The following is a 27616-nucleotide window of genomic DNA, read 5'->3' as shown; positions in this document are numbered from 1 at the left end:
TATTTTACTAGGGGTTGTAAAATGATGATTTTCTATTTACTGCTTGTGATTCTTCTATAAAGAACTTTTTCTTATTAACTACTTGATTATCCTGAAATATAGGAAAAGACTAAAAGCTTGATTCTTTCCCTTTATCAATTTTCACAAGTATTTTAGTACTTTTTATACAAAAATATGCTATTGCTTAGAGTACCATGATGGAAGAAGTACCTCTGCTCTCTTTGGAACAATACATATAATGTATTTTGCTGAGCAGAAATGTCAAAGTATGGGAACTCATTCAGATTTCCAAGATCAAAGGATATGTGGCATATATGACCATTCTTTTTTTTTTTTTTTTTTTTTTTAAATTTATTTTGAGAGAGAATGAGTGCAAATGGGGAGGGGCACAGAGAGGGGGAGAGAGAAGGAGAAAAAGACTCCCAAGCAGGCTCTGAACTGTCAGCACATAGCCCAGTGTGGTGCTGGAAACCTACAAGCTGCAACATCATAACATAAGCTGAAATCAAGAGTCACATGCTTAACGGGCTGAGCCACCTAGCACCTAGGCACCCCATACATCTTCATTCTAATGTGATCTCTGTTTCTGTCATTCAACAAATGTTTATTGTATATATGCTATGACATGTACCATGATAGTCACTGGGTTATATAATGAACACAGACCCAGTGTCTTGCCCTTTGATACAATGGCTCAGTTTTTACAGTTTTATTCTTCCCAGTACCACCACTAGTTGATCTCTGTCAGTCATAATGAACTAATTAATTAACATACTAGGAACATACTGTATTATCTCTTACCCCTAATTGTTTTACTAAAGTTGTTCCTTCTGCCTGGAAAAATCCTCTCCCTATCTCTCCTTCTTACTCTCACCTCCTTTTGCTTTGCTCCAAAGCTTGGGTGACTCATTCATTTTCCATTTTTAAATTTAGCTCACTTTCTAACAGGAACCCCTCTTGTTGATTTTGTCCTCCAATTGTGCTAGCTATCCTTTTTCTTTTCCATGTTTCCTTAATATCTATATCTTTATACTTGTCTTATGAAATTGCCAGTTTACTTGTTTGCATAACCCATTAGGCTGAACTTCTAAAGCTGTGAATTGTTTCTTCTCTATCATTGTCTCCATCGTGTCCAATATAGTGCCTGGATGTATGGTAGATACATTATTCATATAATATATTATTTTTATTATATAACGATTACTCAGTAAATGTTATATTGTTATATGTGGAATGGATTTACAACTCCTAGTTAATATTACAGCTAAAATTACTAATTTGTTGAAAATGGAAGGATTGGGTGAGAATATATTCTGAAAATATTTAGTTGTGAAAAATGGCCGAGGGAGATTGGAATATATCCTAAGAAATACCCTTTGATGTCAAAACACATTTCTCAGTTGGTCAAGACCTTAATATATATACCCAGTCTCATTTAAAGCAAAAAATATACCCTGTAGCTTCAGTTCTTAATTGTAACTTGGTTTTATGAACTTTCAGCAAAGCAGCTGCTTTGTTTTTCTGCTTACCTCCTGAGAAGACTGAGTTTGTTAAGAGTATGGCTAGTATGGGTTTTAGTTTTCTGGCTGTGTACTCCTCCCTATCCAGTACCTTTTAATTTGAGTCTGCTAGGAAGTTTAGTGAATGAGGGGAGTGTCTTTCAGATTATTTCCTGCCACATTGTGACCCTGGATGAGAAAAGCCACCAGAAATGATGCAAAAGATTTAGGAGTAATTACTTAGGAGTAATTTGAAAAGATGCACTTTGAAAGATGTACTTCTAAAAGGGAAGTAGATTGTGGGGGTTGTTTGCCATAGAATGGATAGCACTCCTATTTTTTGAGTCTCTACTTACATACCACAACTTGTGCAAGCCACATTGTTTTTGTTATCTAATTTAATCCTCACAACAGCCAGAGGTGCATAATTGAACTTTAGTAATTTTTGGAACTGGGATTTGAACTTTGACCTGGTTGGCTCTAAAGCCCAAGTTCTCAACCATTACACCGCAGTGCTTCAGTTTCTAATAGAATTGCCTTTTGGACCATGATACAGTTGTTTCTAGGATAGTGGCATTGTCTTTAGGAAAAAGTGGAAGCTCCTTAATGATGTACTAAGGTTCTTTAAAATGTAAATCCTACCTTATCCATCCAGCCTTTTTTTCTTTCATTGCCTCCTTTTACTCCTTAGTGGTACTGCTGATTGTTTTTGCAGCTTCCCAAACTTGCTGTACTGTCCTGTTTCCTGGCTATTGTACTTGTTATTCCTTCTGTTTAAAATGCCCTCTTTGCCCTGTTTTGCCTAACAATTCCTTGTGCTTTAAAATTTAGTTTAGTCAATCATCTTAGGAAAACCTTCTCTAGCCTTGAACCAAATAGGTCAGCCCCCTCTTTATTTTTCATTATTATTATTATTTTTTTAATATTTATTTTGAGAGAGTGCCCAAGCAAGCAGGGGAGGGACAGAGAGAGAGGAGAGAGAGAGTCCCAAGCAGGCTCCACACTGTCAGCACAGAGCCCGATGCAGGGCTTGAACTCGCAAACCAAACCCAGGCTGAAACCAAGAGTCAGTCACTTAACCAGCTGAGCCACCCAGGCACCCTAGTTCCCTCTTCAGAGCACCTTCCACCAATCTCTTATAGCAATGACTACTTATTATTGTATCTCTACCTTTTATATGTCTCTTTTATGAATAATTTGAGCACAGTGTTTGATTCTTAAAAAAATTGGTATCCTCTGCATTTAGCATTGTTCTTGTCCAGTGGTAGGTACTCAATAAATCTTGGTGGAATGAAGGAATATTTAAATGAACAAACTGATATTTTAAGTATGTCTTTCCTGTCTTGTTGAAATGCAGAGCCAGGCTTTCCAGGACTAAATCCTCCAATTCCTTGGGAACATGCACCACGTCCCCATTTCCCTCTTGTCCCAGCTTCGTGGCCTTATGGTTTGCATCAAAACTTCATGCATCAGGGAAATGCCAGATTTCAGCCCAACAAACCGTTCTATACTCAAGGTACCGTTGTTTACAAATTCATTAAGAGGCTGGGTGGGTTTTGTTCTGGGACAAAGGTGGCTTTGTGAAGGCAAGGAACCAGGAGTGAGATTTTATGCATTCAGTAACATTTTATTGAGAGCATACTGTGTGCCACACTGTGCTAGGTGCTTGTTCAGGCAAGAATTAAGTAAAACCTTTACACTTAGAAGAGCCAGACATGTAAAATAGACAAGGATAGGAACTTAGAAGGAGTCAGTTAAATGTTATCCTAGCAGAGTTTATAGGAGATATGGACACCAAGGATCAAATCACACAAGATTTTGACACTTGAATTAGACTGTGAAAGAGATACAGGATTTGTTTTTCCTAGAGATTTGTTAGAGATTATAGGGGAAGAGTATTCTTAGCTGAGGGAATATATATGTAAAGTCGAGGAGTTTTGCCTGGCATAGTGAGGAAAAAAGAAGAGAAAATAATAGGACTAGAGGATGAAGTGGATGGGAAAGATGTGTACATGATGAGACTAGAGAAGGTAGGCTGAGGCCATATTATGAAAAACTTTTTGGACTATGTTTAGTAAGTAGTGTGGATTTAATAGAAGTTTTTGAGTTGAATAGTGACATAGTCAAAATTTGTTTAGTTGAACTTGAATGACATTAGAATTCATTTATTCTGTTAGTGCTGACATACCAATAATAGGTTTGATCTAAGTAATGAATATTACAAACTAAGGAGAATTTGTAGCATTTTATCTAGCCTACTTGCCTCGAAGGTATTTCAATTCTAATAGGGAATGTCTGAGTCTGGCCCTCAGCTCTTCGTTAACCTATGAATTAAAAAACTAGAGTCAGTTACTTATGACACTTAAACTAGGAGTTCAAGAAATTAAAGAAAGGCACTCAAGAAATGCTGACTGAATAAAATGGTAACTTTAAGGGGAAACCCTGGTACAAGTTTCAGGCTTGATTCATTTAAGCCTTTGTAAACTATCCGTGTATTGCTGGGGCATCCCTATATTATAGAATGGCAGAACATTGACTGTGGTGGACTTAATCTTCCGAGTAAAGAACTAAGGTTGAAAAAAGTTATTATTAATCATATAAGGGCTTGGTGGGCTGGTGGGATGGTTGGGGGGAGTCTGAAATTCTTCCCTGATGAATTTGTTGCCTTTGGTTCCTCCCCTTCATCTCTCTTTTCTTTCACATACCCATGTTTCCTGCTCTCCTCTTCTTTCTCCTGCGAAATGTTTTTACATGCTTTATCTCCTCTTTACTATATAAATAGAAAAAAAGAGAATTAGCTACAAGTTATTAATTCTAAGGGTTGTCAGATATATAGGCACAAGCCTTTCAGTTTCCTGTCTGTGTTGTGTCCAACAGACAGATGTGCCACCCGTCGGTGTAGAGAGCGTTGTCCCCACCCACCAAGAGGAAACGTGTCGGAGTAATGCGAGTCCATTTTCTTTCAGCTGGTCTACCGATGCACAGCAACCAGCCAATCCTGCTGTCTCAAGGGTATCCGTACCTCAATGTCAGTTACATTCAGCAGAAAAAGTGACATTTAATGGAAAGCAAAACAAATCAGGTCCTGATTTAAAATTTTAACACGTTTAGATAGCTTATTTAAATTCTAAGACTGTTTTTAAAGACTGTATTATTTGTATATAAATATGAACTATAGTTTTTACTAGTATCACCAAATTGAGTGATACAAATTTCATCTATTTTATTACCCTATTTTTAAGGGAATTTTATGTTTTGTTTAATCTTGATGAATTGTATAAAGAGAGAATTTAAAAAATTACATTCTTTATTTTCTATTAGCTGTATTCATACTTTGGTTGCTTCAGACTTTATATATATTGTTCTTAAGAATTAGGAAAAACTTTCATGTGTTTTAAATTTGTCACTTCTATTCTTTACAGAACCTTGTAGTGCCAAAAACTTTTTAAAAGCTAAAAAAAAAAAAATAATAAAGTAAAACTACAACGTGAAGATTCAGAATTTTTTCTTTTACATTCTTGTATATTGAAAATATTCAAAATTGAACAGGAATTTGCTTTTGTCTGTATTTGAAGTAATTCTATTTTAAGTTAATAAATCTTTTTGACAAGAGTCAAATTTGGTTAATTCATATGGTTGTTTAGATCATGGAGATATGTAACAATTTAGAGATTTGTTTTACTCTCAGTGAATGGAGCATTCTAAATTACAGACTTAGAGAACCAAGAATCTTTTTTAATGTCCTTTATTTTACTGGATCTTCACAACACCCATATGAAGTTGATAGAAACATATACTGTCTTCATGTCTGTTCATCATTGAGAAAACAGAGGTGCAAAACAATAAAGTGAATTCCAAGGTAGCACACTTCTATGTTGGAAAGAGAATGGAAACAGATCTTTTGAAGAAGAGTTTTTAAACACTGAGACTGATACTGGCAATTTGAGTGGAGGGAAGAGAAGGGAAGAGATTTCTTACTTACTGAGGTACTAGTATGTGCCAGACTATCCATTCTGAGTTCTGTTACTACCTGGAATGCACACTTGCCAGGATGGTATTTACCAATAATGGTTGTGGTAACTGATTATAGTTGAAATTAAACTTGTGTTGTTAGTAGTATTTTAGCTCTTTTTGGTACTATCCATTGAGCTGAGGTCATTTTGTCTAAACCTCCCAATTACATATTTGACAGGGATTTTGGACTAAATGATCCTATAGATTTATTTGGAAATCTGCAGAATAAGTAAATACAAATGTATTTTAAGGACAGTGTATTATCTTTGTTCTGCTTCCTCAGATATGCATTACTTAAATAGGAGACTCTGGGCTTTTGCCATATTTTCCAACTTGGAAGATGCTTGAAATCTATTGCAGGAGGTTGAGGGCTTTCCTGCCATATTTACAGCCCTGAAAAGGTATTTATTAAATGTTAAGATCAGGTCTATTTACTGTAAGTTCTTCATATTAAAACTTCAGTATCTCTCAGAATCCTACTAAATGGTGGAGTTTGCTCATTTGTTCTGTTAATGAGATAGCTGGCCCAGTGTATGTTTTTGTTAAAATATAGGCATACCTCGGAGATGTTGCAGATTAGGTCCCAGATCACTGCAATAAAGCGAGTATCGCATTAAAGTGAGTCAAATGCCTTTTTTGATTTCCCAGTGCATGTAAGTTACGTTTACACTTATCCTGTAGTTGATTTAAGTGTACAGTAGCATTGTCGAAAATGTACATGCCTTAATTTTATTGCTAAAATATGTTAACCATCAGCTGAAATTCAGTGAGTCATAATCTTTTTGCTGGTGGAGGGTCTTGACTTGAGTGCTGACTGATCAGGTGGTTGTTGCTGAAGGTTGAGTTGGCTGTAACAATTTCTTAAAATAAGACAAAAATGTAGTTTTGCCACATAGATTGATTTTTTCCTTTCACTTGAACACGTAGATGCCACTGTAGGGTTCTAAATTAGCCTAATTTCAATATTATGTCTCAGGGAAAAGGGAAGCCCAAGGGGAGAGAGAGAGATGAGGAAATGGCTGATTGGTAGAGCAGTCAGAACACACGCATTTATTAAGTTTGCTATCTTATATGGGCATGGTTTGTGACACCCAAAACCATGGCACAGATCACCGTGATAAATACAATAATACAAAACTTTGAAATATTGTGAGAATTACCAAAATGTGATAGAGACGCAAAGTCATCAAATGCTATCAGAAAAAAAGGCACCAATAGACTTGCTCCATGCAGGGTTGCCATAAATCCTCAATTGGTCAAAACAAAACAAAACAAAAAACCTCAGTATCTTTGAGGGGCAGTAAGTGAAGTGCAGTAAAACGAGGTATGCCTATATGACTTGGAACATTGGTGGTTTTTTGTTTTTGTTTTTTTAATGTTTTTAGTTTTGAGGAAGAGAGAGTGAGAGCAAGTGGGGGAGGAGCAGAGAGAGGGGGAGACAGAGGATCTGAAGTAGGCTCTGCGATGACAGCAGAATCCAATGTGAGGCTCAAACTCATGAACTGTGGGATTATGATCTGAGCCGAAGTCAGATGATGCTTAATTGACTGAGCCACCTAGACACTCAGCATTCAGGTTTTTTTTTAAATAGCGTTCATGTATTTAATCTTTTTTCAAGTCTTGGAGAACAGATGATGAGGTATGTAAAGTGTTCATTTTACTGTTCTTTTGAATTTATTTGAAACTTTCGTTAAAAAAAAAAATCTCTGAGGCACCCAGTCTTAAGAGCATGCAGCTCTTGATCTTGGGGTTGTGAGTTTGAGCACCCTGTTAGGTATTGAGATTACTAAATCTCCAATAAGAGACTGTCCCTAATTCAGCTTTACTTTCTAAAGGAAAGAGGTATATATCACCTGGAAAAACGTATTTTGGGGGTTTTATAAAGCCCAGTAATTTAGGCTTTACTTTTGTGACAGTGTTCTATATAGTAATTTTCAGTATCTCACTTGTCCCTCCTTCAGCAATTACCAGTGCTCAGTAACTGGCAAAACTGTTCCAAGTGGAAAACTGTAATAATACTCTAAGTTTGTAATTTATACCAGCAGCAGCTCAGTTTTAGAAGTTTGTAAACTTCTCTTAGAAGTTGTAAACTTAAAAGTTTTTGATTGTGAATTCAAATTCATTGTAGAGCAGTTGGAAGTGCCAAAATTATCAATCTTTATTCAGAGTACACACACACACCACACTTAAGACCATATTGTTTTGAAATGTTTTGTATAATGTTTAATGACATGGAGAGATTAGTATCTTCCATTGCCATTAAAGATTATTCAAAGTATGAATATTTTGTACCATATATTTATTTAAGTACCATTTATTTAAGTGCCCTACAGATGGACATTTTTGCCGTTTTTTCCTCATATATTAAAAATTATATAAGATGATGGGATAAAGCTATTTTTGTATATATTCTAGCATGGTGAATATATATAGATATATATATTTATATTTGTATATGGGATTATTAGGTAAAAAAGGTAAAAATTTTAGGATTCCTGCTATATATTGCCAACCTGCCTCCAGGAAGGTGGTTACCATTTTGTGGTCCCCAAAAATACATCAAATGTGTTGGTGAGCTTATAAAATAGCTTTAAAGTCGGAACAACTAATTTTTTCCCTTGTGAAGGATAATTTAAATGTATTCATTTAAAAAAAGTATTAAATAAAGGAACAAAGTATAGAAATCATCCATCAATCAGAAATACTTTTTAAACCTCAGGTTTACTTTATTTTTTTATTTAAAAAATTTTTTTTATGTTTATTCATTTTTAAAAGACAGAGAGAGACAGAGCACAAGCAGGGGTGGGGCGGAGAGAGGGGGACACAGAATCCAAAGCAGGCTCCAGGCTCTGAGCTGTCAGTACAGACAGAGCTCGACGCAGGGCTCGAACTCACGATGAGATCATGACCTGAGCCGAAGCTGGATGCTCAACTGCCTGAGCCACCCAGGCACGCCTCAGGTTTATTTTAATACTATTTTTTAATGTTTATTTTTGAGACAGAGAGTGTCAAAAGCAGGGGAGGGCGGGGGGGGGGGGGGGACAGAGGACCCAAAGCAGAGTTATTTAAGTAATCTTTATACTCAATGTAGGGCTTAAACTCATATCCCCAGTCAAGAGCTATATGCTCTTCTGTCTGAACCAGCCAGGCAACCCCCAACTATCTCTCTTAAACATAGACAAACATACATACAAAGAGTTTTTAGAAAGTGGGCTCATGTGCTATGTTCAGTAAATCTAGCAAATTAATTTTACTTGGATTTAACAAAAAGTGAAATGAACTGCTCAACTTAAAACTTTTTTTCTATGGTAGTTCTAAAAGATTTCCTTAAAATTTTTTTTAATTTTAGACAGAGAATGAGCAGGGGAGAGGGGCAGAGGGAGAGAGAGAATCTTAATTAAGCAGGCTCCATGCTCAGTGTGGAGCCCGACACGGGGCTTGATCTCACAAACACTGGGATCATGACCTGAGCTAAAATCAAAAGTTAGATGTTCAACCCACTGAGCCACGCAGGCGCCCCACTAAAAGACTCCTCTTAAAATTAAGGGCAATTATAGAAAACATTAAAGAGGCTGGAGTTACTTTTTCCTGGTTTTCATGTATGTTTTAATGAAGTGTAGGACTCCTATTATGAAAAACAAAATCCACACATTTTGTTCACATCAAGTCCTAAAACTATTTCCCATTTTTATTTAGTTTTTAAAATGTTTACTACCATTCCTTTCACTGCTGCTTTTTATTCCTAAATCCTGAATTTGATTAATTTCTTGTTGGGTGTTTTATTGTCAGGCATTTTTCTCCTAAGTGATTAGAATGCATATTCCCTTTACATTTTGTTCTTAATTTTTTTTACTGTTTATTTTTGAGAGAGAGAGAGAGGCAGAGCAGGAGTCCGGAAGGGGCAGAGAGAGAGGGAGACACAGAATCCAAAGTAGGCTCCAGGCTCTGTGCTGACAGCACAGAGCAGGACTTGAACTCAAAAACATGAGATCATGACCTGAGCTGAAGTCAGACGCTTAACCAACTGAGCCACCCAGGCGTCCTTTCCCTTTGTGTTAAAAAAAAAAAAATTTTTTTTATGTTTTATTTTGAGAGCTAGCACATGGGGGAGGGGCAGAGAGAGAGGTCCAAAGCAGGCTCCAGGCTCCGAGCTGCCATCACAGAGCCAGACACAGGGTCAACCCCACAAACTGGAACTGTGAGATCATGACCCTAGCAAGTCCATTGCTCAACTGATTGAGCCATCCAGGCGCTCCACCCTCTTTTTACATTTTAAAGACAACTTTGGGTGGGTATAAAATTCCTTTCACAACTTTACCCCTAGAGCCTTTTGCTTCACTGCCTTGTGAAGTTTGTTCTAAGATCTGAGACCAGCTTGATTTTTTCCCCCTCATTATACAGGACTTGATTTCTCTGCTTAGATGTCCTTGAAATTCTTTGTGTCTTACCTTCATTAGGCTATTTCTTAATAGATTGTTCATTATGTCAAGAAAGTTTTCTTGTATCTGGATATTTAAATTTGCTCAATTTTCTTCATCAGGAATGTGAATTATGCATATGTAGGATTTCAAGTGTTTTACTACCTTTATATGTCTTTTAAAAATTATTTCCCATTTTTATTTTCTCCAGCCTATTTTTTGTATGCCTTATATTTATTTTATATTGCTTTATAATAAGGCTTTTATTTGTCCAGTTTTTTAAATCATTTAAGCTCTACTAAGCTTATTTAGTCTCATCTTTGAACATGTATACTTCGCATTTTTTTAAAACATCACTTTGTTAATGGTCTTTTTTTTAAATGTTTATTTATTTTTGAGAGTGAGCTAATGAGCATGAGTGGGGGAGGGGCAGAGAGGGAGACACAGATTTAGAAGCAGGCTCCAGGCTCGGAGCTGTCAGCACAGAGCCTGATGCAGGGCTCAAACTCAGACTGTGAGATCATGTCAGATGCTTGACTGAGCCACCCATGCATCCTGTTAATGGTCTTTTTTTGAGTCTGGAGAACTTGTTACTTTAACTTTCTGCAGGGAGTGACCAGCATCTGTGGTCTGTCTTTTCTGAGTAATGCTTATTTAACCTCAGATCAGTCTATATGCGGGAAATAACAGAAAGGGGCTCAGGGAATGAGGCTTTCAGTTGAGTTCTTATATTGGAATATTTAACCAAATTAATTGTGGGAAGTGAAATCAATTTAGTAGTTTGCACCCAGTGTTAAAAATGTATTAAGGGGTGCCTAGGTGGCTCAGTCAGTTGAGCATCCAACTTCGGCTCAGGTCATGATTTCATGGCTTGTGAGTTCGAGCCCCGTTTTGGGCTCTGTGCTGACAGCTCGGAGCCTGGAGCTGCTTTGGGTTCTGTGTCCCTCTCTTGCTCTGCCCCTTCTCCGCTCCTGCTCTGTCTCTCTCTCTCTCAACATTAAAAAAATTTTTAAAAACCCACAAAATACTGTATAGGAAATATCAGAATACATTTTGCATGTTTTTTTCCTGAAATGTTTCAGTATAGAATACATGTGTAAAGGGGTAAAATGTAAAATTTTTAATATAGGCTACAGTCAAAAAAGGTTTACAAAGCTACAGTTCCAAGGCCTCATCCAGTAGGCTAGCACACAGATGACAGAAATGGCCCTTCAGCAAAGTTTGTCCTTAGACTTCATCTCGTCTGCAATTCTTTGTCACTAATAAAAGAATAGGAACAATCTGCTTCCTGTTTTAGGCTGGCTGTACTACAATTTGGTTCAGATCTCTCCATACACCTAAATAAGTATGCTTTAAGTTTATAGTTTGTTTGAGGAAGCGAGGCTTATTTCTGTTATTTAAGATTGTCGAGTTTTTGTGGGTTTTTTCTGCAGGTTTTTCAATTTCTTAATCTTATACTTTAAAATGAATATTTTAACAATATACTTGGTTGGTCCATAGGTCATTAAGCCAGAAGACATTTCTTTCCATCCGGATCACTTTGGTAAAGAACTAACTTCTAGGACTCTGTAACAGATATCAATAGAGGTGCTTATATTTAATTCTTAAAGGCAGTCTTATATATAGTTGTATGATGAATAACATTAACATTAGCTCTTATGGATGACTTTTATCAGCTCAAGTATTACCAGGTGAGGAATCGTTGAAGAATGTAAAATCTCAAATCTCCCAAAATGCTTTAACATTGCTGCAAAAGTCCTTCAGTTCAACAGCAAGCAAAAGAATGTTAATCCTGTGACCAGATCTGGCTTCCCAAGAAACTAGATCGTATGAGGCAATTGGTCTTCAGAATTCTTGGTAGGTCCAGAGCTGTGGGAATTCCAATCACTTCCCCCCACCCCTCTTTTTTTCCACTGTTTCCTTTTTAAAGGAAAAAAGTTAAGTACTAGTAGAATGAACTCTTCTAGCAAAGATTTCAACACCTTCTTGATTATCAATGCCCACGGACACTTTGCAGTTCTTATTTTGCTTCTAAGTCCTCAAACCCTTAGCTTCTTTGATATACTGTCTCCTAATTCTTCTACCTTTCTGAAAGTTCATTTCCATTTTCAGGTGGTTGACTGCATTGCTTTCTCTCACCAGTGTTGAGTGTTGCCTACGCTTCTGTTGTTGGCTTTTCTTACATAAACACACTTCCTGGGCAGCCCCCATTTAATTCTACATCTTCCACAATTACCTAAATGTTGTCAATTCAGGGTTAGATCACTATGCTCAACTCCAATTCCTACTTCTAACAACCTGGGCTTTATCTAGATATACCGTAGCAGTCTCTATACTTTAAGTAAAATTGAATGCATCATTTTTACTACCAAAACAACTTTCACCACCTGCCCCCTCTAAAGCTTGGCCTCTTCCTGCTGTACTTTCTAGCTTTGTGAATAAATGGCACTATTTGCCAGCAAATGAAGTCAAAACCGTGAATGGTATTAGATACTTAACTCTCCTTTTCAATCTTATAGGCCCACTGCTACCGACTAAACTTGGAAAATAATGACAGTCTTTTCAAGGTAAAGGCTGAGCACCATAACCTAGAATTCAAGGCTTATGGGGAAGAAAAAACATTATATAAGAATGTTGTGTAAAAGGTGTCAAGTTCCATTGTTGAACTGTTCAATGCAACTGGATTAAATGATCCAGAAGAAGTCTTAACATTTGAATACATTCTGTTCTTACAAAGCTGCTGCTAACTCATCAGTTTTCATGTTTATTATGTAGTGCTGCTGAAAAAAAGTCTGGGAGAGAATAGGTTTTACTGACTTGAGTTTTGAGTGTAACAGCAGCAGCACAAATCTCAGGATTCTCAGAACAGTTCTAATCACGGAGCAAACCAAAACTAAACTACAGAAATACAGAAAGTGGATGTGTAAAATTTAATAATAAAAGGGTCACCATGCAGCCACATCCTCTCCTTGTCATTCATCCTCTCCACCCCTCAAATCCCTTACAAAGTTGAGTACAGTCAAGGTTGGTTGTACAGAGGGGTCGAAAGCAGCCCTTGGGAAGTGCTATCCCTCAAATGTGGATTATGATTCAAAGAGCGATACAAAACTCAGCACCTCTTTCATTAAAAAAAAAAAAAAAAAGTGGAGAAACTTGGTTAAAAAGAGCTAAAATATTCTCATAGCTGCCTAAGGTGTAGGTCTTGATACTTCCACATAGACAGGTGACTTCAGATCCACATGAGGCCATTTGGACTAAAACCAAACTGAGTCCATTACTCATTCCCTCTCCGGCTCTTCTTGTGGCTTTTCTTAGATCTGAAATGGTAAGTAACACATACAAATCGTAATACAGGTGTTAAAGGAGCTAGGCAAGAACTTCTGAGGAAGACAGGGGCATGCAGATACTGATGGGGATGGAGATACCTAATATTTATTTATTATTATTTTTTTAATGTTTATTTATTTTTGAGAGAGACAGAGAAAGAATGGGAGTAGATTAGGGGTAGAGAGAGAGGGAGGCACAGAATCAGAAGCAGTCTCCAGGCTCCGAGCTGTTAGCACAGAGTCCGATGCGGGGCTCAAATGAGCTGTGAGATCATGACCTGAGCCAAAGTCAGATGCTCAACTGACTGAGCCACCCAGGCACCCCAATACCTAATATTTATTAAATGTGCTTGGTGTACTGTCTCAGAGCAACACTGAGTGACGCATTACTATCCAAAATTTGCCATTGAGAAAATGGGCTCTGAGAGGTTAAGAGTGCACCTGACAGTGTGTAATAGCATATAGAGGTTTCTAATGAAAATTTATCAAATGAAAGTGACTTTGTCCAATGTCACTCAACTGTTAAGTGTTAAAAGTTGGGATTTAATCACAGGTCTCCTGAGATCAAAGCTCATGCCCTTACCACTATCCAAAGCTGTAATCCTATGAGGAAAAAACAAACGAACACGAAACATATATAGTTCTAAAAATTCTCAGGGCAAAAGGCCAATTTTGTCCTGTAATAAAGGAAAATTCCTAAATATTCCCATCAAAACAAAATTTCAGGTCTAACTTAGTTATGGTTGGGGCTTTAATTTCTGAATAAAGAAAAAATTCTTAAGTCAAAATAGAGATCAGTCCATACCTTTCAGGAGACTTTGAGTGGCTCCTATGTCTGTGACTACGGTGATGACCTAGGGAAGAAAGGGCCACTGGATGAGTGGTATTCTACTTACCTACTCCTTCACTGTCATTTTCACTTCCCCCAATCCCTTTAATTGGCTTAATATTTTTTTTGGCTTATGCTAGAGACAGCTCTTGTTGGTAGCACTTCTCTGAAATGTGTGTGTTGTGGGGGCGGTGGTCAGAAGAACTGAACCCACTTTATATACATTCAAGGCTTTATGGCTGATTGCACAAAAATCACATTTATTTACCACTACTCTGTTGGGTGGTGTTCCTATAATTTCAGATGAAAAAACTGAAGCTCATCATCTTTTTAGCAAATCTTATAAAGGAGAGTCAAGATGTGAACTCTTAACTTTCATATTCTAAGTTCATTTCCTTTTCTTTTCAAGCAATAATACAGTCAGGCACTTCTGTACTGCAGGAGGCTGACTAGGCTAATTACAGTTCTTTAAGACAACCAATAGCAAAAGGCCCAAAGGCTATACCTGGAGACTTGGAGCGGGATCTGTGCCTTCTATCTCGAGACCTGCTGCGGTGACGTCTTGGACTTTTGCTCCGATGCCTTTCTCGGCGAGGGGAGGGGCTGTGGAGATGACTGGTCAGATTCCTTTATCTGACAATATATTCACCACAACAGCACCCCCCCTTCCCCAAAACCCTATCTTTCATTACAAATCAACTGAAGGCTTACCTCCTCCTTTTAGGAGACCTACTCCGCCTATACAGAGAGAAAAGAGGAAAACCTCAGTAGGTGCACCGCAGTTGTAGATTCCAAAAACTGTCCAAATTCTTCACTCGTATCCATGCCCTTTGTTCCGTAACTTTTTATTAACACCCTCCCACTCTAAGTCTGGGATTGGCCATGTCATCTGCTTTGCCAATGGGGTATTCGCAGATGGGATACTAACAGATACTGGAAGGAAACTTGTGTGACTGAGGCTGTCTGCTCTTGAATTCTACCACTGCCATGAGAACATGCCTAACTTAGCCTAGAATGAGACACATGGAGAAGAGATGAGTTGCCTCAGTCATCTTAGTTAAAAGCCATCTTCTACTAGCCAACAGACAGCTGACCACAAAATGGGTGAGTGAACTTAAACTGCCTATTCTATTCTAGCCCAGCTTCAAATCACTGACTATAGCCTTGTGAACTACATAAATGGTTACTGTCTGCCACAGAGGTTTTGCAGGTGGTTGTTCTATAGCAATTAATACACTAGGCAAACATTCTTCACAAGCTGAATTCTTTCCTTCTTTGAAGTCCAATCTTCTTTGCTACCGTGCTAAAAGTCTCTCTGGAAGAGGCCAGTGACTAGGGCCTTACCTTCTGGGAGACCGGCTCCTACTCCTCCTGTAGCGCAGTGTGGGAGAACGACGGGGCTTGTCCAAGTCTCGGTAGCTTCTCCGGCGATGATCAGGTGATGGCACTCTCTCCAACTGGAAAAGAGATAACTTACACAGAACCATTTAGGAACAATATATACACCCCTTCCTCATCCTGGCCCAAATTCCACCTCCAAGTGACTTTAAAATAACAAAGAGAACCCTAAGGACAAAAAGAACTACCAAATAAACTGAATGGTTTCCAATAATCCCACTATTATTCTAGTGTTGGTACCTTTATTCTGGGACAATGTGAGACTAGTGAGAAGTAATTCTGTTTATCTCCTTAAGAAGCTGGATTTCCAATGAGAAAGAAGAGATACAGATGTAAGATCAAGAAGATTAAAGTATAAACTCATGCTGTACTTTAATCTTAAAAATTTCCTCCAGGTCTGCCAACTGTAAAGACCTAGAAATATTGACCAAACCCATAGCAATGAGCATTTATAGTGCCCAGACTGTGGTATCTAAATACCATTATCCCTTTAAATGAAACCAAGGGCTCCCTGGAAAAATGGCTAATTTCAGGTTTGGGGCAGAAGCTTTGAAGACATGACTAGAATGTATCAGAAGCAAGGAGGCTGAGACTACCATGATTATATCAGTCTCTTGAGTCAAGTTGGGGGTCCCCCACTGGCCAAAGAGGGGACAATTTCAGCATCAGCAAGGACCATGATGGTTCCAAACATCCAATTTGCTTAAATCCATGAGTTCACAATGTTACCGGGCACAAAAGCACATTGATCACATTGGGAAGATACTATGGAGTCAACTAATTATTTTAGAAACTGATAAAGAGAAATAATCAAGTATTGATCTTTTTTTCTATATCAACTGTACCTAGGAAAAATTAAGTGTTGATGTGGGAGATTTCTCTTTACAGCAATGTTTCAGGTAACAAATGATGAAAAGACAAATTAGAATATCACCATCTTACAACTGCTAATGGGTCTAGGCAGAGATCATCTAGGCACCATAGCTCCTAATTTGACAAAAAAAAGACAGCCAGACTTTGCTCACCCTTGGGAAGTACACACCAGTACCTATAAAGGAGTGTTGCTCTACTCTACCTCAAATCCAACTGAACCTTCAGATCTAAGAATTTGTTTATAGGAAATATAAGGGACAAATTTAAGTGACCCCACAGGGACACAATCAGAAAAACACAGATTGTAAAATCTGTATAGAATAACATGACCTGTTTTATGGCTCTTTTTTGAATACTAATTCAAACTTAAAAAATATAGGGCAATTGGGGATATGTGAATCCTGAATATTTGTCTTTTTCCTTGTTTCAAGGTTAATTGAAATTCTAGTTAACATATAGTTTTAATTTCAACACTGAATATCTGATATTAAAGAATTACTGTTAATTTGGAGGTGCTAATGGTATCACAGTTAGGCCTTGTCTGAAATACGGATGAAATACAGGATAGCTGTGATATAGGTCAAGAAAATTGGTGTGGGGGCAATTTGGTATAGATATACAGAAGAAATAAAATGGCTGAGTTGATATTATGGAGGCTAGGTAATGGATAAATGGAGGCACATTCTCCACTTTAGCACATGATTGAAATTTTCCATCAAAAAAGTGGAGAAACAGGAGTGCCTGGGTGGCTCTTTTGGTTAAGTGTCTGGCTCTTGATTTTGGCTCAAGTCATTATCTCAGCATTCAGGAGATCGAGCTCTGCACTGGGCACTGCATTAAATGCAGAGCTTGCTTGGGATTTTCTCTCTCCCTCTCTCTGCTTCTACCCTGCTTGTGCTTTCTCTCACTCAAAATAAATAAACTTTAAAAGAAAAAGAAAAGAAAAACAATGCCTACTTTTGGTTTACTCACCACATAAGAGCACCTCAGCCTTGCATGGCTTTCAATTCATGAATGTTTCCGTTGGCACTCACCTTAAAGGGAGCCTACTGGCTCAGAACTACACTTCCATTTGCAGTCAGAATCCATAATCCAGCATTTCTTGTTTCCCCCCCCCCCAGCCTTTTTTTATACATATTTTAATCACAAATGTTTCAGATCCTTCTTTTCTAATTCAACCATAAATACTTCTACATTGTCATATACAGTACTTTTCATAACAGTTTTAATGGCTAATAGTTGTAATAGTTTACCTGAGTGCTCCCTGACAGCTGGGTTCCTTTCAATTTTTCAGCATTATAACTAGTAAAGAACATGATCATGCAGTAGGTATTTTTCTTTAAAAAAATTTTTTTAATGTTTATTAGAGAGAGCAAGAGAGAGCATGTGCGCAAGGTGGGGAGGGGCAGAGAGAGAGGGAGACACAGAATCCAAAGCAGGCTCTAGGCTCTAAGCTGTTAGCACAGAGCCCAACGTGGGACTTGAACTCACTGACCGTGAGATCATGACCTGAGCCAAAGTTGGACATTTAACTGACAGAGCCACCCAGGCACCTCAGGTATTTTCTTTTTCTAAACTAGGCTTACTCCTTAGGATAGGTTCAACTATGAACAGTATTATTATTCTTGTCCTAAGTATTTATTTAAATAGCTGCCAACTATGAGGCAATTATAATGTCCCAGTACTGTGCTAAGGGCGTTGTATATATCCTTTTATTAATATCCATTAACAATCCTAAGAGAAAGGTATCATTAGCCTTGCTTTACAAAAGAAAAGACTGAAATTAACTTGCACAAGATTATGGAGAGCTGAGATACGAATCAACGTCTATTTAATTCAATGCTCATACTCTTAAATATCGTATTTTTTGGTTAAAGAAAGTTAAAAAGTAAAGTCTGAAAACAAAACAAGAAAGGACCATTCCCCCATCCCTTCCCCATAATTATCCCTCCTTCAACTGTTAAGCTCCCAGAGAGCCTGACCTTCTCATCTTCCTCTTCTTCCTCTTCACTGGACTCCACATCATCCATGTCCTCTTCTAGAGCGCTAACCCGAGGCTCCAGTTGCTCAGCTTCCTCTAGCACATAGCGTTTCTATGGAAAGCATAATGAGAAGGGATTACTTGTTCTCTCATCTATGTCTTGAAGCCCCAACACTGGGCTTCTGGGATTGACAGGAAGACTAGGGAGCAACAGCTGAGGCAATTTCATTTCAAAGACATCCTAGACAGTTCAAGATTTTCCTAAGGAATCTAACATACTTGGAACCAATACTCACATATCCCCCTGGAAACACATAAATACAAAGTTGAAGGTAACAACTTCATTTTCTGTTGGCTTATTCTCTGTGGTCTTTTATTCTTCCAGTCACTGAAATATCAAGCCGTATAGGTATAGCCTTGAATAAAAAATGGAGCCTCATATACAAGGACCAGTATGTTCACAGCTGTGACTCTGGTGGCTGGTAGTTGCAACGGGCTCAGAGCAGAATCTCCCCTAAGAGACCCACTGAGGCTCAGCCCAGTTTGGCGACTAAAGAGTGCCTTGGGTCCTGCTCTGGAATACCACCAACTCTCTACTTGACTCAGGATTTAGAGAACTGTCTATACAGTTCAGTGTGAGTCATTCAGTGTGAACACTGGGACTCCTGATTCCATTGTCTTCTGAGATGTGACTTAGCAGGCTTATCTATGATTAAGGAACTGAAAGACAAAGATGAGTTAAAAAATGCCAAATGGACTTGCTGGGTCATAAGATCCCTTTACCATTTTCTCCTGTCTAGGACATAAAGAATGTTGGACAGCCCTAGAATAAACAGTAATATTTAGCTTACATCTCACTCATCCCTAACAAAATTCTATGAAGTTTGGGAGAAATGAGACAAAGATGCCACTCAGTGAAGTCAATACCTCATTAAAGAGCTCCTTGGAAGAAGGCCCTCCAGCCACAGGATTACCAGTTTGTGATCTAAGACTGCATCAGACAGGGCATCCCAAATCCCTAATGCTCACAAGACTCAGAAGCTACTAAAATCACTATATTAATTCATTGTATTTGTGTTTGATGAAATTTGAATTCATCCCAGAGCAGCCTGTTACCAATGTCCAGGCACATCAGAAGCTAAATTAATGAGGTACTTAGCAAGGACAGAATCAGAACAAAAGAAAGTGTTAAGGATCACTTCATCCAGAACAGATAGAGGCCCACACCAGACCACACTTCTTGGTGATATACATCAGTCAGATTTCAATTTTCTCTCTCGGTGCATGTTTTGTGGTCTTCTAGACTCTATGCAGACCATCTTCTTTACATCAATAGTCTTGCTTAAAGCTGAATGGGCTTTCAATCCTTTGGCTACAAACTGATTGCACTTGAAAGTAATCCATTTCTTGTAGTATTTTTAAAAATGATAGCAGCTAATAACGATTGCTAACATAACCATAATGAAGTGTGAGAACTGGGCCCTGAAAGCATGCTTTCAGTTTTGAAATCTTACTCTTTTTTTAGAGTTTGTTTATTTTGAGAGAGAGGGAGAGGGAGAGAGAGAACCCTAAGCAGGCTCTGTGCTGTCAGTGCAGAGCCCGACACAGGGCTCAGTCTCATGAATGGTGAGATTATAACCTGAGCTGAAATCAAGAGTCAGGTGCTTAACCAACTACTGAGCCACCCAGGCACCCCGAAATCTTACTCTCTTTACTACAGTCTACAGTAGCCAATACATAACAGGAAATATATATCACATTCATTTTCAGGATTTTTATTTTATAGGTTCCTTTAACTGGGTCACTATGGAGGAAGAATTGGTTCACTGCATTTAAATGTGAGCACTTACCTACCAACTGCTTTTTATCCAGCTGATTTGCTGCCTCATCTGACCCGTTTATCAGATACCTGCATTTCACTCTATTCCCTTTGAATTAATTATTATGAAATAAATATTACTTTGCTGAGTGAAAGAAGACAAAAAAAGAAGAGTATATACTGTATCAATTCCAAAACACAAACTAATCTTATTGTGACAGCATATCAATGGTTGCTTAAGGGTGAGGGAGGAGGGAAGGAAGGGATTACCCAAAAGGACAAAAAGGAAACTTTTGGGATAATGGATATGTTCACTATTTTTGATTGTGAGGACAGTTTCAAGGGTGTATACATATGGCAAAACTTACCAAATTGTACACTTATCAAATTGTATATAGTTTAATGTATGTCAGTTACACTTTAATAATAAAGCCATTTAAAAGAGCAAAAGTCTTTGTTCAAATGAAATCTCACTCTCAAGCCCAATATGTAACTTGGAGAAAAAAGGAGTTCCTGTGATTGAATATGTGGGGCTTTTTCCTCTTATTGCTCTCAGTAGCCTTAAAACATTTCCACAGAGCATTTTAAAGACCACTGAAGTAGTCTAATTTCCCTATTTTATAGATGGGGAAATAAAACCAGGTCCCACAGCTAGTCAGCTATGACAACAACCCAGAAATTTAATCTCCTAATTCCCTGCTCATTTCTCCATTACAGACCATTCCCTTTCTCTTTAGGCAACCTACTTTATCTGTTTTCCCTATGTACTTTATGACAGTAGGTTTAAAATCATAGTCTGCAAAACCCATTCCTGAAAGGTGCTACATGGATAATCATTAGGGAAGGGAGCAGGGTTATAAAGATATTTAAGGGGTTCAGATCTCAGTCTACCACTCCTGACTCTCCTGTTTTATATCCTGCAATTTCCTTATAATATTTTAAAGAAGAAAGTCTTGCTGTGTTAACTCACTTTTAAAGCCCTACTCTTCAAATACTTTATCTGTTTTCCTTTCACTCCCAATCCCCTTTTTCATAGTAGTAAGACTGCTTAATAAGAGGGCCCCTAGGATCCTAGAGCTCCGGTGTTTTATTATGTATGTGTACTTGTCTGTCTGCCTGTCTTGGGGAGAGAAGGGCGACTCTGATAAGAGACCTTTATCTTTTACCTGTAGCCGGGGTAGAATGATATCACAGACTCTCTCACTGTGCAGCAGTTCATCAATAAACTCATCCACATGCATCAGTTCAAACTCTGAAAGAAAAGTCATAAGCTTAAGCAACTTGGAAATAAATTTATACAGCCAACAAGTAAAAGAAGTTTAAGACTCTATATGTAAAATATAGAGTACTTGCTATAGAAAGTGTAAACCCTCTGCAGCCTCCCCTTCCTGCATATTCATTAGTAAAGCTATTCAGTGTGGCAGTTACAGAGAAGGGATTACTGACAAACCTGGCTCAAACTATAGCCATTCACAGCCTTGTCATTACTTATCTTCATTCATTCAGTTCACCTTTACTGAGGCCATCTATGAAACAGGCCTCTTCTTAGAGCTGGCGATAAAGGGATGAATAAAGCTGTCCGAATTAGCAGGAGACCCAACACAAAAGCAAGTGCAAACAGTCCTGAATTGTATAGGGGTGATGTTCTTGAACAGATCATATAACTCAAGTACAAATTCTTATGTGAACGCACTATGTTTTTAAATATAGAACATGTATCTTATATGGTAAACAATAGCTTTTTCAGGATTCTTATCGTAAACATTACCTTAGTTCAGTGGTTCTCAACCAGGGGTCACTTTGCTACCCACAACTAATGGGGATGCTACTGGCATCTTAGTGGGTAGAGTCCAAGGATAATGGCTAAACATCCTACAATGGGCTGGACAGCTCCCCACAACAAAGAATCATCTGGATCAAACTGTCATTGACAGGTTGAGAAACCCCATTTTAGTTTAACATAGTATAATCATAAATAAGTAATTCCATGATGGCCATGACCCTGTCCACTTGTTCACCATGTTATTTCCAGTATTAGCACAGAATGTGGCATGATATTGGTAGTTACTATGTATTTATTCAATAAACAAATTAACAAGTTAATAAAATTTAAAGTAAAACACCAAAATCTTAACTTTCTACTGCTTAATGTTACATCTAGAAGGGAAAGGCAAATGTTCCTAATCTTTGGTTATGACACTAAGTGAGAAGAAAAATATTTTGACTGTATTACCCTGAATCCCACTCTACCACAAAAAATACCTTTTTGTAAAATGTATGGAGCTGCCCCCATTGGACACACTATTTTTCAGGGGATTCCTACAGAAGTATAAGTATACTTAATCTATACTGCAGTGTGAAATAAAGTGCTAGAAGAGACACCACTAAAAATAACTGTAATGATATATAACATAGGGAAAACTAACTTTGGGAGGTTTGGGGAAGGCTTTTACAGAGGTCATTCTAAAGGTAGATCTTATGGGATGGAGCACATGTGGAGGGAACACAGGATGGAAGGCTGAGATTGACACAAGATGCAATTGAAAAGGTAGGCAACCAGGGACAGACTGGGTAAGGCTAACAGGAAGTCTGATGGAGTGCTCCGTGCAGGTGGTGGAGAAGCTGAATGAAGATGGTAATGTAACGGATGAAGAGGAACATTCACAATGTATGTTACAATGTGAAGGGAGAGATACTGGTGAAATAAAAACTGGTTCAGGGAGGAAGGTCCAGACATTTGGCAACATACTCACCCCCATTTCGGTTCTGGCTCTTGATTTTTCGATAGTCGTTGTACAGAGGCTCTAAGTACTTGTAGCAATCAATTGCAGTGCCTGTCAGCCTCATGTAAAGTGCTCCCAACATGCGGACATACCTGACAGAGAGAGGACAGTGAAGCTACAGGCCATTCAAAAAAATTCTTGAGTTTCACACCTGCCTTTTTTCATATCAGTAGTGGATGAACAAGTTCTTTCTCTTCTTTGGCATATGAGAAAACTGCAATTTTAGAGGCAACATAGGGCAGCAGAAAGATAGTTAAAATATGGAGACCTGGCGTCAAGTTCCCATTCTACCATTTACTTGCTGTGGGAACTTGGGACATGTTGATCAACTTTCAGAGTCTATGTAACATGAAGATAGAACTTATTTACCTCACAGGATTGCTGTAAGAATCAAATCAGATACTGAATTTAACAACAGGACATATATATTTACTAACAATACAAGAAATAATATACATAGATGTGAATATATAAATTGTTGCTAGGCAGCACAGAAGGCTGGTTCTGGAAAAAAGTCAAAGTCATCTAGGTTACCATTCTGAGTCCATAACTTACTGATTTTGTTATATTAAGCAAGTTACTTCCTTTCTCAATCCTTGTAAAATGGAGATGATAATGCCTAATTTAATGGCTTGGTGTATTTAGTGAGAAATGTGCATGCAGTGCTAAGCATAGCATATAATGCCTAATAAAAGTTAGCTATTTTCTAGCTGTTAATGTTTTGTTAAAAATCCTTTTTCTTTTCTCCTGTATCCAACTACCCACTCAAATCTCCACTTGGAGTAACTAGTAGGCATTTCAAACTCAGCAGTTTCTTTATATGACAAACAGAATAAAGTACAAAAGAATGTGTACACTGAAGCCAGCTTTGCCACTTACTAGCTGTTTGACCTTGAGGAAATTACTTAATTTCTCTGTGCTAGGTTTCCTCCCCTGTATGACAGGGGTAATAACTTTATAGGGTTGTTGTGAAGGTTAAATACCTATATGTAACTCCCTTAGAATAGAGGGTGGCACCTAATAAGCTATCATGTCTGTCTCCTATACTTGTCTGTGAGCTCCTTGAGAATGAATAATAAAATAGTATGAGCAGCTTACATTTTGGGGGTGTTTACCATGCACCAGGCACTGCACTATCTTTTTTAAATAAAATTTTAAATTTTATTTCAGAGAGAGAATGCACAAGTGGGGAGAAGGGCAGAGGGAGGGAGAGAATCTTAAGCAGGCTCCACACTTAGCACAGACCCTGACACAGGGCTCGATGCCATAACCATGAGTCAGGGCTCAGGCACCACCTAGGCCCCCCAGCACTATCTTTTTTAACTCTCATATCAATCCTGAATTGGTATCCTCATCTCCATTTTACAGATAAATAAAGCTCAGAAAATGTAGTAACTTCTCCAAGGTCACAATAAGTAACAGAGTCTGGACACGAACCTATATCTACATGAAAGTTTTCCTATTTGTCTACCACACAATGTAGTTTTCTTCATCTTTGAGCATCCAGTGTATATTAGGCACTCACTTCTGCTTAATCTATGTTCAGTGAATTTGTGAAATGCTTTTTGGGTGGCAGAGGCAAGGGGGTGGGGGGAGTTACCAGGACTAAGAATGTAAAGAAGATCAAAACCATCAGAACAAACAAAATACAAACTCAAGAACTCAGGAGCAAAGTCTGTAGGGTGGAACTCTGTAGAAATAAGATACATTGCTTTCACTCTTCTTAACCAAAGCCAAATTCTGGATCACTGAAATTGAAGCTTTTATATTAGCTAATCAACATTTCACTCACTTGAAATCTTCATTTTTGATAAACTCTACAATGATATCCTTCTCGGGTTGAATTTGAAGCATCTTCAAGGTCAAACACAGAAAGGGAGTTGGCTTTATGTTGCCACCATAGACACCACCCACAAACCTCAACTCCATGGCTTTATCGACTACAAGTTCAGCTAAAAACAAAAACAAAAACAAAATAAAGTGGCATCTCAGACACATTAGGCCCAGCTTTTCCCAGTGTGAAGTGGAGAGAAGTTAGTTCAAGCTTTGGTACTCCTGCATACTAATCAATAATTTCGTATTAGGAGAATAAGCATGTCTGAGTAGGAATAATAGCAGCAGCCAATATACACTGAAGTGTCACTATATGCGAGATACTCTGCTAAGCATTTCATATAATCTCAATCTTCACAAGCTCTGAAGTTCCTGCACTGAGGCTGTTTTCAGCTAAGAAAAATGAGGGCTAAGAAAGGTTAAGTGACTTGCTCAAGGTGCACAGCCAGAGAGTAGCAGGGCCTGGATTTACATGCAAGCAGTCTAATTTCAGAGTCCATGCTTGTCACCATTGTTTGCCAAAAAACTGCCAGATCAAGAGTTAAATAACAACAACAAACCACTCTACAACTACATAACCCTGAGTAATTGTCCTCTACAGAATGGGGATAATAATCTTTCACAAGTGTTTTCAAAAGCAAACACAAGCTGTGTGAACTAGGACAAGTCATTTTACTTTTTAACCTGTCAGTTCAAATCTGAATAATAAAGGTACAAAGTTTAAGGGCTATAGTGACAATCAAGTGAGACAAAACAAATGTTAACACCTGACACACAGCAAATAATGTATGAGAGACACCATTAGTGTCTTATAAATCAGATTTCAAGTTCCTTTACGATAAATTCTGTATTAATTCATTCAACATTACAGTTGACAACTTATAGCCAGGTGCTAAATACTAGAGAAACAGGTAAAGGGATAAAGAAGGACAAAATTACTACTCTTACAGAGCTTACAGTCTGGCAAGGCAGAAAGCATTGAAAAAATAATTGAAATTGTGATGAACAGTTGAAAGAAGATGCAGGATGCATAAAATTATATGACGGGAACATAATCTTAGTGTTGGGGGAGAAAAGATCATGAGTTCACTTTTGGATATACCGAGTTGGCATGTTTTGGAATCAAGAGATTTAGATCTCAGAGGGAGAGATAAATTTGAAGGCATCTACATATAACATGTAACTACAGTGTGGAAATCATCCAAGGAGAGAATTACGTAATGAGAAAAGGCCCCAAAATTGACATGACTCCAAAATTTAATGGCGACTGAGAGAAACAATATGACTTGTCCATGGACACACAGTTAGCAGTGGTGGCAACAACAGTAATGGCATAGGTGGAGTTAACAGTAATGGCATAGGTAACAACTAGCACACTGCTGAATACTTCTTAAAATATTTACCTGTAACTTTGTTTTTTGGTTTTTTTTTTTTAAGTTTACTTATTTCGAGAGAGAGAAAGCACAGGTGCGGCGGCAGCAGTAGGTGAGGGAGGAACAGATTGATTGGGAGAGAAAATCCCAAGCAGGCTCCCTGCTGACAGAGGAAGAACCCAAGGCAGGGGATCCATCCCACCAACCCTGGGATCATGACTGAGCGGAAACCAAGGGTGGGAAGCTTAACCACTAAGCCACCCAGGCGCCCCTATACCAAATACTTCTTGTACTTTTTTTTAAAGTTTATTTATTTTGAGAGAGAAAGTGCGAGTGGAGGAGGGGCATAGACAGAGGGGCAGAGAGAGAATCCCAAGCAGGCTCTGTACTGTCAGCGCAGAGCCCGATGTGGGGGCTCGAACCCAGGAACCATGAGATCATGACCTGAGCCAAGTGGAAGGCTGAACCGACTGAGCCACCCAGAGAGCCCCATACTTTTTGTACATTATTGTATTTCGCCCTTAGAACAAACCTTTGAGGTGGGCATTAAACTCATTTTACAGTAAGAAGCAGCCATGGTTCACTGGGTAACAGAGCTACTAAAATGAGGAGCCAAAATTCAAAGACTGAAAGACTACCAGTTCTTCTCTGAAGAACTGATATTTATATTAGGATCCGAACGTGGGAATACTGCAAATGGTCCAGATTTAGGTACAGTAAGACCATGAGTTGGGTATCAGGTATGTTAACGTTCCTTTAAGAACTTTAGGATCCCCGAGCTTAACAATATTTGGGAACTCAGCAGATAATTATGAAATATGGAAAGACCCACAGAACCCAACTCAGACATGCCTCCGACTAAGGCGCTAGCATATTCACAAGTATCCCCAGAGATCAACACAAAACTGGATACATAGTAGGCGCTCAGATTTTTCTGAACGACTGACAGATTCCCCTCTGTTTCACCCCCTTGGGCCAGTCTTGGAGGCGCCCAGTCAGAACTGGGCCACACGGCGGCGGAAAAGAGTCCGCGCGCTCCCGCTCACCCGTCAGTCCAAAGCACTCCTCTTTCCAGTACTTAGACTCGTAGATTCGCGTCCGAATGATCTTCTCCACCAAATACTGAGGATTGGTGCCGTGGATGCTATGCGCATCCTTCACCGTACGGTTCGCCATTTTCGAACTGCTTCGGTTCTACTTCCGTCGGTTCCTTTAATGCGTCACATCCAGTTTAAAAAAAAAAATCCACAAAGGGACGGAGAAGGGTTCAGAAAGTCTTTAAATAGCTGAAGCCACCATCTTGATACCGGAAATGCTGCAAGAAAAGGAACTTCTCTCCGCTTAACAGCGTCGCTGACCGAATCAATGATGGCTGCTGCACGTTTGCCGACGAGCGGCGTGCATCCCCTCCCAAGTGGGCGGGGCTGGCTGGCTGGCTGGTGACGGAACGTAGAGACAGCCTGGGGGCGG

The 27616-nt window shown here is 38.5% G+C and overlaps 2 protein-coding genes across 18 annotated transcripts in view; one reads left to right on the top strand and one right to left on the bottom strand.

Annotated features, from left to right (window-relative positions):
* The window catches only part of TUT4 (terminal uridylyl transferase 4), a 149778-nt gene extending 129171 nt beyond the window's left edge, over positions 1-20607 (top strand). For 8 of the 16 annotated variants that reach the window (XR_008294875.1, XR_008294870.1, XR_008294874.1 and 5 more), the window contains 4 exons: positions 2857-3015; positions 4466-4581; positions 5797-5914; positions 11432-13095. Coding sequence is in view for 3 of the 16 variants with exons in the window: in XM_027059177.2 (XP_026914978.1) it covers positions 2857-3015; positions 4466-4554 (248 nt within the window). In the remaining 13 variants the exon portion in view is untranslated. Of the gene's footprint in view, positions 1-2856; positions 3016-4376; positions 5001-5796; positions 6132-11431; positions 13096-20124 lie in introns of those variants that run through there. The other 8 variants (XR_008294873.1, XR_008294872.1, XR_008294871.1 and 5 more) reach the window with 5 other exon arrangements.
* Positions 8865-27469, bottom strand: PRPF38A (pre-mRNA processing factor 38A). Of its 2 annotated transcripts, none has more exons than XM_015084869.3 (10): positions 27193-27469; positions 24733-24892; positions 22911-23032; positions 21324-21409; positions 18340-18450; positions 15431-15543; positions 14798-14824; positions 14592-14701; positions 14063-14111; positions 8865-13248 (listed from the first exon to the last, which is right to left on the bottom strand). In XM_015084869.3, exons 1-10 carry the CDS (start codon positions 27320-27322, stop codon positions 13206-13208), a joined length of 951 nt encoding a protein of 316 aa, XP_014940355.1. In that variant the 5' UTR covers positions 27323-27469; the 3' UTR covers positions 8865-13205. The 2 variants fall into 2 exon arrangements, with proteins under 2 accessions (XP_014940355.1, XP_014940356.1); XM_015084870.3 differs by having other exon boundaries at positions 9382-13248; positions 14592-14689.
* Between the last annotated feature and the right edge of the window lie 147 nt (positions 27470-27616).

The sequence above is a fragment of the Acinonyx jubatus genome, chromosome C1 (assembly GCF_027475565.1).
Source record: "Acinonyx jubatus isolate Ajub_Pintada_27869175 chromosome C1, VMU_Ajub_asm_v1.0, whole genome shotgun sequence".
NCBI classification, from domain to species: Eukaryota; Metazoa; Chordata; class Mammalia; order Carnivora; family Felidae; genus Acinonyx; species Acinonyx jubatus.
Note: the sequence above shows the minus strand (reverse complement) of the source record. Positions and strands in the feature narration are given on the sequence as shown.